At 43.8% G+C, this 19,711-nt stretch overlaps 1 protein-coding gene across 6 annotated transcripts in view; it reads right to left on the reverse strand.

Moving 5' to 3' along the window:
- Positions 1-19,426, reverse strand: part of KIAA1549L (KIAA1549 like) — a 73,145-nt gene extending 53,719 nt beyond the window's left edge. Inside the window, exons 1-10 of one of the 6 annotated variants that reach the window (XM_026850853.1) lie at positions 19,364-19,426; positions 18,568-18,900; positions 15,130-15,276; positions 13,732-13,844; positions 11,933-12,152; positions 10,797-10,930; positions 8,293-8,455; positions 5,102-5,161; positions 3,371-3,522; positions 1,710-1,881 (exon numbers count right to left, since the gene is read on the reverse strand). In XM_026850853.1, the coding sequence (XP_026706654.1) occupies positions 1,710-1,881; positions 3,371-3,522; positions 5,102-5,161; positions 8,293-8,455; positions 10,797-10,930; positions 11,933-12,152; positions 13,732-13,844; positions 15,130-15,276; positions 18,568-18,900; positions 19,364-19,382 (1,513 nt within the window). In that variant the 5' untranslated portion in view covers positions 19,383-19,426. Of the gene's footprint in view, positions 1-1,709; positions 1,882-3,370; positions 3,523-5,101; positions 5,162-8,292; positions 8,456-10,796; positions 10,931-11,932; positions 12,153-13,731; positions 13,845-15,129; positions 16,288-18,552; positions 18,901-19,363 lie in introns of those variants that run through there. The other 5 variants (XM_026850849.1, XM_026850852.1, XM_026850850.1 and 2 more) reach the window with 5 other exon arrangements.
- Between the last annotated feature and the right edge of the window lie 285 nt (positions 19,427-19,711).

Below are 19,711 nucleotides of genomic sequence, written 5' to 3' on the forward strand. Positions count from 1 at the left end.
TGCTTGAAAAAAAAAAAAAAAAAAAAAAAAAAAAACTTTCTAGGGAATGCAGGGGAAACAATGACCTTACGGCTTAATAGGACAAACATTTAGGAGTCCTAGTTTACATATTTAATTCAGTTATCAGCTTCCAATGTGACCTTGACTAAGTCAATCCATGATTCATTCAACTCAAGGCAAGACAAGCAAGCCTTTTGTTCTGCCCTAACTCAGTCCCTCACTTATAAAACGGGAACATCCTTAAATTTTGTTATATTTGTCTGTCTTGTCTAACCAGACCATGAGCTCCCGAGGGTAGATGTTTTTTCTGACTGCATTTTAGTATGGAACTTCTCATTCTGCTATAACAGAATTTATAATGAGTAAAAATGAAGTGCACACAAAATATTTTCTTTGGGAATATGAAGACAGACTACAAATACCATGTCCAAAATGAAAGAAATTGATTATTTTTTTTTTCATAATAAGGTATAAAGATAGAACTACCTCCTCCATTTCAAATGCTTCAGAATCTCAGTTACCCGGGGTTATAATTTCAACGTCTATATATTCTCTCTCACAGTATTTTGTGCATATTTAGCTTGCGTGAAAACCTATAGGCGAATGAGGCTGTCTTATCAGATCGTGGAAGTACGAAGTTAGATGACGAGCAGCAGATGTCATAATTGCCTAAACGCCCATGTAAACCACAAAACTGCACGAAGAGCTAGGAAACCTCCATGTATTATCTACAGTTGCTTTAGTAAAAATGACGTTGAAATAAATAATCTCATCGAAAACAAAAGTAATTTAGAATTTAAATGCTAGACTTTACGGCAGCAGGAATAGAGATCCCTGGTTCCAGTCCAATTAAAGTCGGTAACAGACCATGATCAAATCAAGGCTCAGATATGTATATAGTGTGTTCTCTGGAAATTGTATCATACTTCAGTCTTCTAACTTCATCATATGTTTATGGATGATACATCAATTACTTGATAGAGTGGTCCCTTCTTTCCCTATCACCACGACATGTAATTATTTCAATATCACTGCTCCTTCAGGCAGAAATAACGGCATCAGGCAGTCCCATTTCACATGCCAGTAAGGAGATCCAGTGCAGAAGTCCACTATAAATAGTGGATCAAAACCTTGGCAAAGTGGAACCACTGGTTAGCTAAAGGCATCGATTTAGTCATTAAGCCGTTATTGCACGAAGAACCCTCCAAGTTTCACCACAGGTTTATGACTGTGGGCCAACGATACAGGAATACCCCCAAAAATTAAGAACACACCTGTGCCCACAATCACTCAGTATCTGATGCAAGTCTTAAAAAATAAATTTGAAAACACTTTTCAAGAATGAATAACTTCCTTGGCCACGTTATTCTGAACAAAAACTGTCCATACATGCAGTAGTTCTGTTCGATCTGTTTCTAAACAATATCTTTAACAACCACGTTATGCACTTTACACAGTTCTTGGTGAAATATCATTATTTAAAAAAAAAAAAAAAAAAAAAAAAAAAAAAAAAAAAAAAAAAAAAAAATACATTATTCTGAACAAGTCAAAATGAGTGAAATCTTGATAGCCCCCACATTTTACTTTGGGTCAAGTTATTTGACTATAGCAGTTTAGCCTCAGCAGTCATTAGCCTGTGGTGTCATGGTTTGGTTCGCATCAGAATTAATTCTGACTTGACAGTTCCACAGAATTAAGAGAACTCTTACGATCGGCTTGAACTTGAATAACATAACCCAGTGTCAATGCCATCCGCTGGGAGTCAACGGTACTCAAAATTTTGGCAGCTGCGGTGCCCAGCAAAGGCTTCCCGTTGTATAACGTATAGTATGTCAGTTCAGCCGGCTCCTTGGGTCCTGGGATACGCTGGATTTTTACCATCTTTCAGGGAAAAAAAAGAACAGAAAAAAAAAAATGAGAGGAAGAGAAATATACTGTATTTGTATTATACTGTTGCAAAACCCTCCAGGAGCTATTTGAGGGCAGCGCACCCAGGGAACTCCTTCAAGACCCCATAAGCTGCATGCAAATATTCTCACAGGATCAGGGCTTCTCCTCTTCACAGCCTAGGCTATTAAAATCAGTGAGGCCTGACTGCTGGCTTAAAAAATTTTAAACATGATCCTAAGGTAAAACTCTATACTAAGAAAAGCATGCGGTAAAAAGGAGGAAAGGATCAAACGTTTGGACATGACAGTCCTCCATAAAGCGGGAGCTCTTAAAATCCGTCCCAATATTGAAACGTATACTTTACTGGCATACTGCAGTTGAAAAACCCCCTCACATTTTACCTCCATACTCATTATTTTTGATCCCAGGCTGACAACAAAGAGATCCATGCCTTTTCCATTTTATTCTGCGGAACGCCAGCAGAATTTTTACATTGTACCTCTGTCTTCCCTGAGAGTAAATGAAGTGTCAAACACCTCTAACGATGAGAGGAAAACGAAGTTTTGTGATTCTTCACCATTATATTGTGGACTAAAATTATGTCATGTCCTCATGGGAAATTTTACAAAGGTTCACACTTTCGGCAAGTAAAAACCTATTCCTTCTTTTGACTTCTTTCAGTGGGAAAACACACAGAATTGTGGGCAAATGAGAAAAGTAGTAATTTATTTTTAAATTGCAAGAAGCAATTCTTGAAAAACATCACAGAATAAAAAAAAAACAAAAAAAAAGCGCAGTAACTTGTCATGCAATTTTTGAAGACAGATCTTCTTTGAATCCCCCACAACTACGTTGGCTAAATTAGTGAGAAAACAAGATACGATCATTTTAAAATATTGAATGGGAAACGTTGCTCAATAAGGGAAAGATGATTAATAAATTACTCAGGATTGAAATCTCTACTTCATAATGTGATCCGTGGCCACATGATTTGAAGACTAACCTTTGTATCAAGATTGCTTCATACTACTTTTTTTTTTCTTCCAACAAAAACTAAAAGAAGTTCTAGCATTGTTGAGTTACCTAGGAAAGAAGACCTAGAAAACTTTTTTTTTTTTTTCCCCCACGAACCAAAGCCTGGAACTCTTAATTATGCTGAATACAGGACTTTTCACTAGAATATGTACTTCGTACCAATCCTCATAGCAATCAACGAGAAAATATTTATTAACACTGATCAATTAATGACAATTTCTAGAAGATAGAGGCATGCAAACACGGCTGACTGCAGAAAAAGAAACCCATCAGTAATGCCATGCATTTCGCACTCACTGCTTTGACATCCATTAAAAAAAAAAAAAAAAGAAATCTCAACCCAGTTAAACTTTTTTTTTTTTTTAACACAAATTGAGACAGGAAACATGCAAACAAATCCCTTTTTTTCACACGTATCTAGGCAAACCGACGTCGCGCTGAGCACCTGCACAGTGTAGCTGCCCACGGTAGTGGCACGTTTGAATCTCCTTCCCTGCTGATGGGACATCATAAACAGCGGGGCCAAACGCTGCTCCATTAACCTGGCAAAGCTCTGATTGTTCAGTCCCAGCAACGCAATGTCAACCCCTTGAATAACTGTGGGAATGGAGGAAAATCGCGTTATCAGCACATCTTACACGGACAGATCAAGTAACAGATGGTGTGCAGGGCAGCCCGGGACAGGGATGTACTAACTACCGTAGAAGAAAAATAGCTGAACACTGTACAACCCCTCAGTAACTCCTGACAGGGCTATAGCTTTTCTTTCAGCCCCTGCACTACTGTTCTTGGATAACGACAACAATATTTTAGAATAAAACCCTCCAAAAAACTTTCTTAGGCATTCGGTTCACCAAAACATCTAATCTATGATCCTCAATGTAAAAAACTAAATTTAAAACCTATTTGAAAGCTGCCTGCTTCTTGCCAGATGCTCCTGTTAACTAAACCAGGTCTTCATCCAGCAGTTTTGAAATCTGAAATTCGGATTTTGTACAGCTCGGTTGGACACAAAATATCGTACGTTCAAGAGCACTGAAAACCGAGTAAACGTTCCTAAGTATAAATGAATGTAAAAATTTAAAAGACACTGAATTTACATAAAGTTCAAAAAAGTGATACGGCATACTGATTTATTTCATACATATGTATGATTTTTCAATACTATTTCACAATTCTTTTGGGACCATCATGCTTTTTTTTTTTTTTTTTTAAACAGCGTTTCCATGGTAACATCAATAATACTTCATCGCAGGAAGTGCACAAAAGCAAGAAGTGGAGTACTGGGTTCACACGGACCAGATGGGGAGGAGCTGTACCACACCCTCCAGAGGATCATAATCTCTGTATAAATTTATTTTTATCTCAAAACTACGAATAGATATCACAGGTACCGAATCACATCAGCTTTTGGAAGCAGAGTGTAGAAATTAATCCTTTTCATGTCAGGCTCCTTTTCTCTTGCTCTCCTGAGCATTAAACAATTCCAGGTACAGACACACCAATTACAGAAGTACCTCCTCACTAAAAGATGTCTGGGGGAAAGGGTCTCCTTCTTGCCCAGTTATCGCTTCTAATGTCAAAAAGATCGTGAATGAGAATGTGATATCAGTGAAAGGACGGTAATAAAACAAGTATTTTGAAGCCTATTAGCAGCCTCTGCATCTTCTGTTCCACCAGCAGAATGTCACGTGCTTAAAGCTTCAGGTGAAAGATGCAAAAATTCCTGGACCCTGAGATTCAGCAAATCATAACAAATTTCCTCAATTTAACAGTTTGCCTTTCTTGCTGGGTTATGTCTACAAGTCTCTTTTGATTTCAGCGTTAAATCCAAGTCCCGGGGAGAAGAAGAAGGGAAAAAAAAAAAAAAAAAAAAAAAAAAAAAATTTGTTTAAAACTCTAAGAAGATAGCGATGCTCTCAGAAGTGCTTAAACCAAAGTGGCACAAACTCTGAGGTGAGTGTTGGACACAGGAGACGTCTCCGTTCAAGATGATGAATCACAGTTACGCCCCAGAGGAACGTTAAATACATTTGCCCACTTGAATGCGGCAGGAAGGTTCAGTGGGCAGCCACTTGTTTCTGTGGAAAACTACTGCACGGATGTGTTTTATATAATCGAGCGCTAAAAATTATTATCTGAAGTGCACAGAGGAGGAAAGGAGATTTAAAAGTACCTGTTATCACCCAGTAGTCTCTAGTTGACTCCGAGACATCAAGGTTTGGATACTCCAAAGCTGTAGTAAAATAAAAGTTGAAATTATGTCATAATATTCCAACAGCCTACACATTGTACATCACAAAACTTCTGGGGTTAACCAGACACTGATAAATTAAAATTGAACTATGGCCCAGGAGACCTCGAGGCATGATCTTCAGGACTGAAATTTCTCTTCTGTCCAAAAAGGGGCGTCAAGTGCAAACGGTACAGGCACTGCCACACAACGTAGAACACGCCTTCTGTCACCAGAATATTGGCTGGTATGTTATCTGGGGCAAAGCCCAGGATTGCCCACTGCTAAAAATGTTAACTAATATGCACATGTACGCTATATACATTTCTGCTGCTTTCTCCCTGTGAATAATCCCCTGGGGAAACAAGATGACACTCTATGGTGATGCTGTGATTCAACCCGTACTTAACCCAGAGCACCATTTTAACCAGAAAAGGTATTAAAGTAAACCAGGATCAGATTCCACCAATCGGAGCGCGGTTCCGCGTGAATTACAACCGTGAGCACCCCCTCGGAGCGTGGTACTCTCACTCTGCACCATTTAAGGTATTACTACCATACGTGTTTACACCCGTGAGAGACCGATGCTTGCCAGTTTGATGCCTTTTGTCACCTTTTCCATCCCCGAAGTGCGTTAGGCTGTAAAGTTCAATACGCTGCTCATTCATTATACAGCTCAGCAATTTTTCCAATAGACTTACGCAACGGAGAAGGCATTAATACTTGGAACTTAATTCAGAAAATATTCGTGCCTCGCGTGTCGATACACCTTGATTTTTTTAAAGCGGTTTGAAATTGTAAACATCGTAAAGCACCTGATTACACACAGTCACTGCTTTTGAGGAGGGATTTCATGGCGTGTCCCGAGCTGTGCATTGCCACCACAGACTGCGAAGGCTCTGGAGGAGCCACCAGAGAGTCTACTGGGGAATAACACGCTGGGAACGGCAGCAGCATTTGTTTGATAAACTGACACAACCGCACCGCCTCGTGAAGAAGCATCAAACACTTTTTCAGGGTAAACATTTCCACAAGGCGCGCTATCAGTCTGAGGCCATAAACACGGTGCGCGCATTAAGTTCATGAGTTTGCAGCATACCTGCTGCGCTGGGAATAAAATCAGGAACTCCAACATGAAATATAAGCCATTAGTTGTTAAAGGAGCACCAGCTAAAGACTGTATTGGGCCAGTTCATCATGTGCGGGGATGGGCAGGGAACTGCGATACCACACGGGACTCTCCCTGCGTGACAAACGGCTTTCACAGCTCCTGACTACGCAGTATATGCCTGCAGTGCCTTTGCGAGAAGCACCATAACCCTCTTCCTATGCAAAAGGCCTATACTGGAAGCCAAACACTCGAACTGAGCGCAGCCAGCATCAAAACTTCCTCGGGCTTTCTCCCTGTGCTCCTGGATGCCCCGTGAAGACGCGTCCCACCCCCATGGCGCTCTTCGGACAGGCTCACCCGCCAGCGGCGTAAAGGAAGGAGCCTGTCTCACGAGGAATGGTCTACATCCCTTTTTAGGTGCCCAAGTACACCCTCTGTCAACAGCACCCCTCCACCCCTCCCTGGCTGCGGAAAGACTTGATGAAAACGCAAACCTACTCCGAGACGTGCCTCTTATCCTGTGATGGAAATCCAATTCAGGAGTGCACCGACGCAGCGCAAGAACTCATCACTGGGCAGTCTCACCCGCTTGTGGGCAAATATCTGATTTAGATAGGTACTGCCTCGATATATGCTCCTTCTTTTTCAAGGATTCACACAATCACCAGAGTTAACCGTGATGCCCGACTGCTTCGCACCAGAGAGGGACCATTTACCCCACACGCAGCCCGTTGTGCAAGTAACTGATGAGGAATTGCACAACGCAATTACCCTGCTGTTGAGCTGTATGCAAATAAAATGGACTGACGGAAAGGGTAACGTGTGTTTTCCCCAATGCTCGTTTTCCAGCGGCCTGCTTCTGCTTTTTCTTAGAACCAGAAAATGAACAAGCACCTTAATAATTTTATCTAAAGCTGTAAATCCACTCACTTGAATGTTCTGGCCATAAAGGCACATTTGGCTTTATCATTATGTGCCCGATTCTTCCAATATTTGTGAAATGAAAAGTTACAAACTACTTCACCACTGGTTTAGCCTTATCAGGGACTTTGATAGCTACCAGAAGCTTAACCAGATCCTTCCTGGTATTTGAACACAGTATTTCAAAATTTAATAAGCATCTTGTGAAGATTTCCACACAAGGAGACGAGCCCAAGCCTGCCCTTCCTCGCCCCGAGTCCCTTACCACGCACGGACACCCCCAGCACGTCCCTGTCTCCTTCAAGGATGGGATAACCCGGCCCTACAGCGAGCTTAATTTCACACACCAAATTTAACAAGCAGATTCAACAAAAATCCCCATAATCAAATGTCTTTTCTCTTTATTCATTTTAGAGAAATTAGCAGGCAGAGTCAGAGAGCACGCAGCCTTCTCTTGCTCTCTGTACCTCCGACTCTTCAGAACAACTGAAACACAAGCAAATTATTAGTGCTAAAGTGCTTAGACCAGGTTTTAAACTGAGGGTGGAGTTCAGCAGAAAACACCAACAACTCCTTAACCGGAGAAGCACAGATAAATCTCACCCAGCACCCAAACACGCACTCGAAGCGTGCTCCTCAGCCCTGCCACGGGCGCAAGCACTGGGGGCTGAGTCTGTCATGGAAATAAAAGGCTGTGCCAAGGATGAACTCTGTGTGTTGTGCTAAATTTTTCCTGAAATGGACAACTTAGGGAAATTCTGTGGTTTGTTTTACATAAAACTACAATTTTGTTTTGTCTGGAACATAGGCACTTTTTTTATTAATGACAGCATCTATCTGTTTCTCTTAATTATCTGCAGATAATTAATTCCCATCTGCAGATAGATATCTATCTGGTGTTTCTAGCGGCTTAGGTAAACACTAAACCCAGAACTAGCCCCGCACCTAATCCACCTTTTGTTGTTGTTTAAAAAAAAAAAATAGTTTAAAAAGCAAAACACTACAATTGACGAGCTTGACAACAAACCTTGTGGTGCTTGCAAAGCAAGAGCCCAACCCTGGGTACCGCTTAGGATCTGCGTGCTGGGAAGCACATACTTACATTCTGCAATGGTGAGAGGTGGGTAGGTCAGATAGAAACCCACCAGCTCAGCCGACAGCTGATTAAGGAGGTTGCTGGAAATCGTGCCATTTAGAGTCGTGCTTTGATTGTTCACTACATAAAACAGGGTGACAGCTTGGGAGACATTAGATGTGTTCAAAATCTGAAACAGAGGTAAAAGAAATAACGCGTAGCTGTGTTTCAGCTCGGTTAGAAAAAAGAAAAGAAACGGTGCAGACAAACTGGGAACAACTTGAACAATGGATTAGATACAGCTCACCCGACATGATTGTGTAAAACAGTTTGTGGTACTTTTAATTCCTACTTTAGCGCATGAAGAGCTACTGGAGGACTTACATCAGGCAGAAAAGGCACAGTCAGGATTGAAAATATTTTTCCCTGTTTTTTACCAGGAAATGTAAGATGAGGGTGAGAATGCTTATAAGGGGGGGAAAAAAAAAAAAAGAAAAAAAAAATCAGTATTTGATGCAGAGGAATTAGGCTTGTATGTCTTGTTCTCTTTGCTGCCTTCTTAGTGCAGTTATGTAGACCTACACCTCTTCCCCAGGAATTAAAGGGCTATCACGTGTCTTCCGTCCCTAGCATCATGGGATTCCCGACGTTCCTCCCAACTTTAGCTCTGCACCAGTCTCTTCCTGACCCTAGATCTGATGTCTGCGTTTAAGGACCAATTCTATTTGGCGAATATCGGATCACATCCTCTAACACCAGTTTTATGCAGGAAGCAGAAAGGCAAAGGTGGGGCAGGAGTGGAACAAAACACGTTTTCTCAGACAACTCACGCCCTAGGACAAGAGGGATGGGGTTTTGGCTACTGACAGTGTAGGTAGAGCCACCAGCATTCGGCATTGATGAATGTTATTTAAATACCCCATTTTTTTATGATTTGGATCAGTAAGGAAAAACACAAAACATGGTATAAGAAAAGCATCAGAAGAGTTTGAGGTCAAACTGACATCCACTTACAAGGGGCCAGGAGCAGAGCTGGAGGATGAGCAGAGGGCACGAGGACTCTTTTCCACAGTGCAAGGTTAGCTCAGAAGTGTAGCCTAAGCCATGAGTTATACGCTTGGGTTTAAAAAAGGGTTGATGACTTCTTATTCGTATGTTTGGCCAAATGCTTTTTGTAACTTCAATACTTTTTCTCCAGTCACACCCGACTGTCTTCAAAACCTTAGGAAAGGATTTTTCTTTTTATTTAAACCTGAGTAGTTCTGTTAGGGCAAACTCTAGATGATCGCTCCTGATTCACAGCACCGCTCGAGGTTGGAGAACAATGGCAAATTTAATTTATTCTTGCATGCAAGTGCCTGTCACCCATGTTGCTGCCATTCTCTCTATTCTTGCGGTGCAGCGATGCCTTTTCCGAGTCAGTTCCATCTGCTCCAGATCTCTTCCTCAGTTTGTTATTAATCTAAAACCTTTGTATGATTTTCTGTTGCACCGACTTAGGCCTTTGCATGGTACTGGAATAATTTCAGAAAAATTTATCATGAATATCACACCCTTGAGCCTCTTATTTCCCAGTTTATATCTCGCCTCCAAGACCTCCATCCTATCACTTCCTAAACTGGCAATACCAACAAACCACACAACCACCAGTCTCTTCCAGGGGCTCTTTACAAAATCGCCTCGGTGCTTCATAAAATCTGCTACTACTTCTGCGAGCAAATCAGCCACCATGAAAGTCCCCTCAGCATCACGAGTCCAGCTACTGAATTGGTTGATAATCGCTTTACCTTCCGCAGTAGGTCATCTCCTGCCGTGCACTCTTCTGCCTCCCTGAGCTCCTCCAGGTTGAACACAAACTCACAGGAGACAGTACCAAAGTAACTAAGCAGAGTTCCGATCACCAGTTTTCTCCTTCTGGTAAGCTGCATGCAAACCTTTCTGAGGAGTGCGAGTCCATACGCGGTTTTATCATACGCCAGATACGTATCCCACCCAGAGGATAAATTTATTTATTCCTGAAATATGGCCCAGAGCATAATGGTGTTGGGCCGCTAAGCATCAAGTTTTGTAAAAATCAGGCCCTTAATAGTGAATTTGGGTCTGCAAGTGTAGAACTGGAATGCACATAAGAAATAAACATATTCCATTAGCTTAGATCTTCCAAACAGCTATCCATGACACTATCTTTATACCTGAATAGCCTCACTAAGAGCAACTTATGTCAGAACAACATATTCGGTAAAAATATCAATTCGGAAGAAAAATTTATATATATTTTTTATTTGAATCTCATTTAAATGATTTAACTGCAAAGAGTAAAATTCAAATTCGTGAAAACAACAGTAAGAGTCTTCTATAAATCATGGATTTATAACTTTTTCTGCAATAAAGAAAACAATCTTATTTCCGAGGACAGCATAAGGTTGCTGCCATAGCGGCTATCAAAGACGTTATGTTGAAATACAGGGATATACATAGGAAAGAACAACCCAGAGAATTTGGCAACAGGCACTGGCAAAGCAACACCGTACCTGAACTGTTAAGTTGTTGCTGGTGTTTAAGACTTTTCTTTCAGCATCCTGAAACGCTCTCTGTAACCGTTGCTCCATGGTCTGAACAAATTTGCATGACTGTATATTGTCCGTTTGACCCACAAACTGCAGCTCTGGAAAAAAGGAACCAACGTATTTACACGCAGACAAAATATTCTCAGTTGCGTAATTCCTGTAACGTCCGACAGCAAGGTGACCAACTCGCAAATTAAACAGGTGAAAGTAATGCCATGTAAGAGCGGTTTGTGTCTTTCAAGCACTGCACTAAACTAGCCTTAATTAAGACAAAACGCGAGGATTAAATTGCATTACTACAGCTGATACTCTCCACAAAGATCGTTGCTGCAGTTATATAAAAGATAAGACCAGTTCACTGTAAAAAAAAAAAAAAAAAAAAAAAAAAAAAAAAACCCCTCAGTGCCAGGCAGTAAGTGAAATCATTCTAACACACAAGCTATACTTTTAAATCTTGCAGGTCATTTGCTCTTGCAAGACATAATCAATCATAATATTGATTCCCGTTCTGTTTGTGCTAGGAAAAATAGACTTCACTGGGTAACTGGAGTAGCGTGCGTATATAAACATATAAGCGCGCACGTAAGAAATCTTTTTACAGCCCATACGTTGTTTTACAGCACTGCCTGCGCTCTCATAGCTCCGACTGTTGTGCTGCCCTGCAACTGCTGCGCACTGATGCTTGCAGAGAGGGGTACACAGCAGCCTTGGGTCCAGCCAGAAGAATACGCGCGTCCATCACGTAGTCACGTCTCTCATCTGACCGTTCTCAAAAGGAACGCACAGGTTGCTGCACAACTCATTGGCTGAAGTCCGTTTTAACCAGCACCAAGTCTTATTGGAGCACACTGGGGAGACTTATCCCACTCCACAGCAGTGCCCGCAGGGGCGAGGAGAGCACCGCGCAGGACAGGGACCTACACGCTGGCTGCGCCGCTCGCCCCAGCGACATCAAGGCGTGAAACCAGAGTTCATCCTGCGGCTGGACGGGAGAGCAGGGGCTGAGGCAGGGCGGGAAGCGGGAGGAGAAGCATCGTCCCGTGCACGGAGCCTGGGGGACGGGCGCTCAACCCGGGGCAGGGACTGCAGAGCCCGCTCACCTGTTTTCAGCTGGAAGTGATAGGCGGGAAGGGGCTGCCAGGGCAAGGCCAGGGCCGCCACGGACTGGAGATGTGGTACGTGCTGCTTGATGTCGGCCGTGGCGTTGCTGATGCCGTACGCACGAAGCCTCTCAATGACGGCGGCTGGCATGAAAACCAGCCTGCCCCGCGTAACGTAGTAACCAACTGTCACGTTATTGGATTGCTCCAGGATTTCAACCTAAAACACACCAGGAAACGTTTAATTTTTTTTTTTTTTTTTTTTTTTTTTTTTGCAGTTCAACCACTGTTTGATGAGACTTCTCATCCAGAATATAGCTCCCTTGTTTTTTATCCTGTAATCCCCTATAAACCCTACAGGGTTTTTATCCTGTAATCCCCTATAAACCCTACAGGATCAGTGTCAGACCAGACATGGTACCAGCAGAACTTCTCAGGGAGCTTTAGACCCAAGTCCATGCAAAACGTGCTCGGAACTGAAGCAGTGCTGTATTTCTACCACAGCTCACGTACCTCTAATGCAGGCTGGGGCTTCACGCACGTATCGATACTGGGACATTTTACTTATCAATGTTAAAATACAGAGAACCTAAAGAACTTCCAGCTGCTCCTTCACACCTGAAGGTCACTGATTTTGTGCCTATGTCTGTCATTGCAGGTTTGGAGACAGATTTTTTGAAAGACGAAAGTTTCCAATATTTGTTTCTTCAACCTCAACTGTCTCTTCTATACTATTTTCCTATCCTGTCCCAGATGGTTAAGCTATCCCTGTGTAAGTAGAAATGACAAACCACAAGCACAAACACATTGCGAGTCAAAACATGAGTTGAGTTTTACCTCGAAATTCTGTATTTTCCAAAATGTAAGGCCTGGAACTGGTCCTCCACCCTAAGTTTTAGCTGGCTCCCGCTGTTAGAAAAAGGCAGCTTCTCTCAGGTTTACAAGAAGGTGGGGGACTAAACTGGACAAGTTTTATTGCTGCTGCTGAGACTGAGGAATATACAATTCCCAAGCCAACATCCATCATCCAAACTTGCAGCAATAGAGCATGGGGACGGAAGTCAACCTGATGCCCTCTATTTTGAGCAAAATTACTTTTTTCCTTCCCCGTGGCTTAGGGAGTATAAATCATACCAGCCTCAGACTCAGCACAAACTCCTGCCTAAGTGCACGGGAACCTGTGCTGCAGAGAGAAGCGCCCCGGCAATCCACCTAAGCCTGTTCTTACACGCAGCAACGCAGAGGTTTGTGCAATTTAGCTGCCAAGTGACAAACTCATCTCCCTCGTTTATTTTCAATAATAATTCAATAATTTTCACTTTCTCCCTGCTTGGGATTTTCATCCCTGTACAGCTGCACTTGTCAGGTACTGGGGTTCCAAGCCTGGGAGCAGACTGACGGCAGTGACACCCCACTGACCAGCCCCGCTCTTCCCACCGACGCAGGCTGAGCACGAGGCACTTTGCTGACTGAACAGAAGTCCTTCCTGAGCTGCAAGGGGAGGAGGAAACTGCTGTCAGCAGTCATTTCATAGAACATACCAAAAAGAAATTTGTATTTCTCCCTTTTACTTTATCAAATAAAGTGGTAAAAAATTTGGAACAGTCTCTTTTTTTTTTTTTTTTCTTCACAGCGTGGGTGCCACCTATGCCTGCTTTCCATAGGAGAAGCTCAGTGCTCGCCTCCAAGAGGCTTTCCGCATCCAGAGACATCAGTGGAACTGCAGGCAGCGGGGCTTCTCTTGGTGGGAGAGCTGTTTTGGTGGGATGGGATCACACGGACACACCAAGCGTGCTTACCTGAGCGCTGACGTTCTGGTTGAAAGCTTGTCTCAGCACTTGGTTGAGCCCTTTTCTCACGCTCTCCCTGAAGGCATTGCTGATCATCATCCTCCTTGTGTTCAGAAACAGAACTGTGGAACGACACAAGCCACACGTTGGTTTTGGACATTACAATGCTACTGTTTGCTTTTTTAATTCATTTTACATCGGGCTATCTGGTGGAGCTCACGAAAGCAGCTGGGATTTGCAGCAGCTCCAAAGGCAGCGAGCAGCGCAGGGGCCCAGCAGCACACCTAATCACCCCGTGGCAAGAGCCCGTTGTTTCCAGGGGGAGGTATAACATGCAATTTCTTCAGCAACAAGTCTTTGCCATGCTGCCTTTCTGAGTGAGGGCTGGCGCAGCATCCCCAGGGGACTGAGCTGGTGCTGCCCAGGCAGGCCTGTGTAAAGGACGCGTGTTTCATACCTTTGTGGCCAGAGTTAAATAAACAAAGGAATGTGTTACTCCACTGCTACAATTATTTTACTTTTAGGAAGTGTCCATACACTTTCTCTTATAACTTGCAGAAAGTTTTATACCTGCACTTAAGCACTTTCAATCGTTTCACTGTACATAAGCTATCTTCAGAAATAGTTGTACTCATCATGCTACTGATGTAGATACTTAGTCGCTCCTAAACACGCATTAGGTCCAAAAGCTGCTTATTTCATTTTCCCCAGTATCATTCAGGTCTATACAAGGCCATAACCCCTTTCACATCGCTGTTTTTCTTTGCCAAGATCTCCAAGATACACATCTTCTGGTGTTGCACTGTGCTACCACAAGGAGTCCATAGGCAGCCTGGGCAAAGGGACCTCTCCAGACCCCTTTAGTTTAGAGTTCTTACAAGGAAAAGATGTCTGTGAAAAAATAAGTAGAGCTAGAAGCGATCCTGTTCACATAGAAAGCTCAAACCCCTCCCATCCTTAAGTGGGAGTTAAATACTAAACGTGATTTTCAAATTAAATAAGATAATTAGGTGTTCATAGAAAAAACATAACTAGGTATTCATATGTAAACAGGGCCAAAGACGGAGGCAGGTCCCTGCTCTACGTTCTTCGGTAACAGACTCTTCAGCGCAGGGCAGGGACCAAGCCATCACGTCGTACGGGGCTGTCCCTCCACATCGGTGGTCCCGCGGGATCCCTGCGGTGACCCTCCGAGCTCCAGAGCCCCGGATCTCACTACTCCATTTCACACGGTGAACACCCAAGCTACAAATAAAGCCAATGCTGTTCCTAGCTAGCAACCCTGCTTTCCTCTGCCTGGTTGGGCGGCGCAGCAGCCTCATCCCCAGCCTGATCACTGATGCCCCCACGTTCCTTGAGACTTGAGTGCATCGCCCACTCCCAGGCAAGCCCAGTGGCCCCACACACCTGTTTTAACCAGGAGGTTCCTGGAGAGCCGGCAGTCCAGGGGAGGGGCTGCTGTCATGTTAGCGAAAGCGCCTGCTGCGGTGGTTTCGGGAGGAGCAGAGGTGTTTTCCACTGGAGTAGGGGGAAGCCTAGTTGTTTTCGCTGATGCTGTAATAGATGTCAAAGCTGCTGTAATTGTCAGCGGATACAGGGTTGACGTTTGGGTGATTTCTGAGCTTGGGAACTTCTGGGTGTCAGTTACTGCTGTCTCTATCTGCCCTGGCACGTGTGCTGCGGGTGCCAGTGTGGAAGCTGTGACCATGCTGCTTTTAGGTGTTACGAGCATAGCTGTCACGTCCACAGGTGATGCAGTTGTGTTTCTTGTTGCAAAAGGAAAATCTGTGTGTGTTCCTACTGAGATTAGATCTGATGTCAATTTTGTGGCAGTGTTATTTTTTGTTAGTGTCAGTATCGGTGTGCTTAAAGCCATCACAGATGGCAAAGGTGTGTTTTCAGTGCCGAGAGAAAAGAAGGAAGAAGCTGGCACTGGTGAAGCTGGAGATGATTTTCTTGTTAGTGGTTTTGCTTCTGAAGTTCCTACTGTAGGTATTGCACCAGAAGATACTCCAGATAACACTGTAATGACAGAATGGGTAAAGTTGGTTGTTGACAAAAAAGGAGAAGTTAGTTGTGTTGGTGATGCATGGACAGAAGTTATGATGACTGACTGCAGAGCACTGGTGGTAGGGGGTTGTAATGGGATGCCCTTGGTAGCTTTATTAGATGTGTTACTGGGAACTAAACTATGTCTTGTAGCACTTGTGTCCCACTCCTCCACGCTAAACGTGGCTGGATTTTTACCAGCCACGAACAAAAAACCAGAGGACTCTAATTGGTTATCTGAAAATTCTGCCAAATATCCAGAACCAGTGTCACCTTCTATAACAACACTGTGCCAGAGAGTTGAGCTAGAAGGCTTAGTTGGGGGAGAGGGGGACCCGGCTGGCAGCATGCCGTGGGTGGCACTGTCTTCACTGCTGGAGGGAAGAGTCAAGGGGTCAGTGACCTGCGAAGCCAACACTGGTGTTGTGCCTGAGGTTTCTGTCAGCGAAGTAATCTTTCCAGCATCGGTTGTTTGTGACTCTAGAGGGCGAGGGGAAGCGCCTGTACCGTTAACAGGAGGCCCACGCAGGCGGAGAGGTGCTTCAGGGTGTACACTGGTATCAGTGTCTCCGACAGTAAGGGAAGGAGCAGCGCTGGCAGCTCCACTTCCATGCTCTCTTCGCAGGGGGTCGGGCACTGTCAGAGTGGTACCGAGGGATGGATACTCAACAGGGGACGTTTTCAGTGCAAATGCATCTACGGAGAATTCTGGAAAACTACTTGACTTGATTCCAGCCAAGGGTGAATTTGAGCCATTTTGGCTAGAGTTTGCATACAAATAGTTTGCTGATGGGGTGGAGAAAAGTGCCTGCTTATTTGTATCAATTTTCTTTTGCAGACTCAAAACTACGGAGTATGGTGCATGGTAATCAGTTTCCAACGCAGAAATACTTGGAGGAACTTCTCTTATTGCTGTTTTGACTGAAGTTGTTACCAAAGGAATACTAATGTCAGCTGAAGACAGCAACGCTGTATTGGTCCACATGGAAGCTGAAGCTGCAACTTCAGGAGAGCCGACAGGATCTAAATTGCTCTCAGAGTCCACATTTGAAATCCCAGAAAAGCTGGAACTAGGGCTGTCCATCACCGTTGTCATGGAAATGAACGATGGCAGCATACCCCATGCTGGAGGCACAACAGAAGCAAGTGGCTTTCTGTCAACTGAATGTGAAGTCTGAGGAGAGGTAAAATGATTTAAAGCTCTTAGAGGTGAAAATTCGGCACGTGGGGTCACAACAGCAGACACTCTCATATTTCTGTCTTCATCTGCAGTTACATCTGGACTTTCCGCATCACCAGGTGGAAGATACGCCGTCACAAAGATATTACCAGCAGACGTGACGGCAGATTCAGGTGTTAAAAGGCCCGTCGTGGAAGCAGTTAGCGCCACTAGATCAGGACTAGTCATGGCTGTTTCCAAAACACTACCTAGTATCTTTGATCCTTTGAGGAGTTTCCTGCGTTTGATATCTGGAAAAACTTTGGAAAGCTGAGATCCATAAGGCAGAACACTATTAGCTTTAAAGTTCATGGACAGCTTCGGCATCACCCCTCTCGTGGAAGGCTGTGGAGCTATTCTTGCCGCAGGAAAGCCATCAGAAGTCGGGGGAGTACGGGCAGTTCGCAGTCGCATGCCACTTGCCCGATAAGCTCCATCGGTCAGGTCTTCTGCAAAAGTCCGATCCTGAACCAGCACCGAGGGCTGCGAGGAGACAGTCAGAGGGATTTGCAAAGCCCCCTCCGCGGCCGCTGCTGCGCTGGGACTGTTTCTGCCTGCTATCCCCGTGAAGGTGTCATCTGTCTCAGTTAGCAAGGGAGACCTTGCACTTGTTGAAGAGGAGCGTGTCGCGTTTGTAAAGAGTAAATCTGTTTGGCTTCTAAACGCTCGTACTGGCAGCACTGCGCTGTGAGCGTGCTTCGCATCTGGAATAAACGACTTTGGCAGCGCAGGGGAAGGCGTGCTCTCTGCTGAGCTGGAGACCTCAGCCAGGCTCTCGGGAGCTGATGACATGAAAGGTGCACTGGTAGAGCAATTAGTCAGTGCTGTGGAAGACTGAGGATGACTCATTTGCGGTATTAGATGTGGAGTACCCACAGGATGGAAGACTGATGTAGGAACCTCTCCTGTATCCCAAAAAACTGATGACAGCGGAGTGATATCACTATTTCTGTCAGTCAGCATTGCCTCAAACGGCTGACTGACTGGTTTTGCTCCAGTAGCAGATACAGTATACACACTCTCATCAGGAAACCGTGACAGGCTTCTGGAAGTTACTGGCAGGGAAGACCGGTATGTTTTTGACACAGGAATATCAGAGTACACAGACAAAAAAGAGGTCCTTTCTGCAGGAGACCCTTTTCCCACTATTTCTGTGAAATGCGCTGCTGTGGATCCAAAGAGGTCGAAAGGCAAGGTACCCGTAAACAACCTGGGACCCTTTCTGTGATCCACCGTACTGGGATGTACTACAGTGACCACGCTCAGAGAACTATTTCTGCTTTCACTAACCTGTGAACTGGCTGAATCTGTGTGGAAGAAACCTTCAGGATCTGCAGACAAAGGCACTTTGATGGGCAGTACAGCTGGTTTAGAAAAGTTAATGGTATGAGGTGACTGAATTACCAATGAGGAGAATGATGGTGATGGAACAACAGCAAGCATGTCTGATCCTGATGTGCTCTCTTTTGAAATGGAGGGTGTTTCTAATGGTGTTAGCTGAAATGGCACATCTGTACTCAAATGTGGCACTGACGGTGTAGTGGACAATGTGGCAAACATACCAAGTTGAAGCAAACCTGATACAGCAGCTGTTTCATCTGCATCCTGAGACGACGACCTCAGAGGCGACTCAGCTGAAACTTCAGCAGGTTCCTGGGATGCACTGTTTCCACTGCCTTGATAAATAGTGGGCGACAGATGAGTTTGATCCAAAGTCCTGGTACGTGTACCAGTCAGTGTTGTTTTGATCATCTGAAGCAAGTTCGCATTCTCCAAAGTCTGTCCCATAGAAATATCCGACACTGAGGGAGTCTTAGCTTCTGTGGAAGGCCGTGTTGGTGATAGTCTAGATCTCCAGTTGGGAAAAGATCCTGTAGAAGGAGCGACATTGATATGCTGTTGCCTGATACCTGTAAAATAATAAATAAAATTAGTATGTTCTTCCCCAAAAGGGAGTTGTCTTGCTGCAACAAATCACAACGCAAAATGCATTATGTTTAGTGAACTTCTTTTGTATTCAAAGGGCATAAAAATTCAGAGAGAGTTAAAAAAAAAAAAACAAAAACAAAACAAAACAAAACAAAACAAAACAAAACACCATAAAAAACAGCGAAAGGTACAACATGACAGATTATAAACCCCTCGGGTCATTTCAGCTGACAGAAGAAAGAATAAAGAAAGTTTCCTAGACCAACTAGTCTAAAATACTACTTCTAACTGGGACGGTTCAACATACTAAAAGACATTTCCTTAAGCCTGGGACAACTCTTGAGGTTATCATGAGTCACCCTCTGTCAAAATATTATGTGAGAGGATGGGTAGAGAAGATGTGTTGAGAGGGTATAGATTTTGGAACAAGCAAGCCTCACTGACTTGGCACGCAGTCTGACATGGGAACAGAGTCAGCGTTGGCTGGGTTCCTGTAGGACGCATCTGGAGGTGCTCATCTTGCCAGTTCTAATAACGCGTGCAATTACAGACACAAAAGGAAGAAAAATAAAACAGGGATGGAACATGAGGAAAGGGGGGCAAGATCCAAAACAAATTAGGAAATTAAACTTCTTTTTCTGATATATGCAGATGTACAACGCATCATTTCAAAGACCAGTTTGGTCTACATTCAACACTATGATGTTCCTAGGCTTTGTTTACTTAAAATGATTACAGCTATTCTAAAATTGTAGCATGGGAAGTCTCTCATTTCTTACTAATTTAGAGATT

Source organism: Athene cunicularia (genome assembly GCF_003259725.1).
Source record: "Athene cunicularia isolate RWA chromosome 5 unlocalized genomic scaffold, athCun1 chr5_part3, whole genome shotgun sequence".
Lineage (NCBI taxonomy): Eukaryota > Metazoa > Chordata > Aves > Strigiformes > Strigidae > Athene > Athene cunicularia.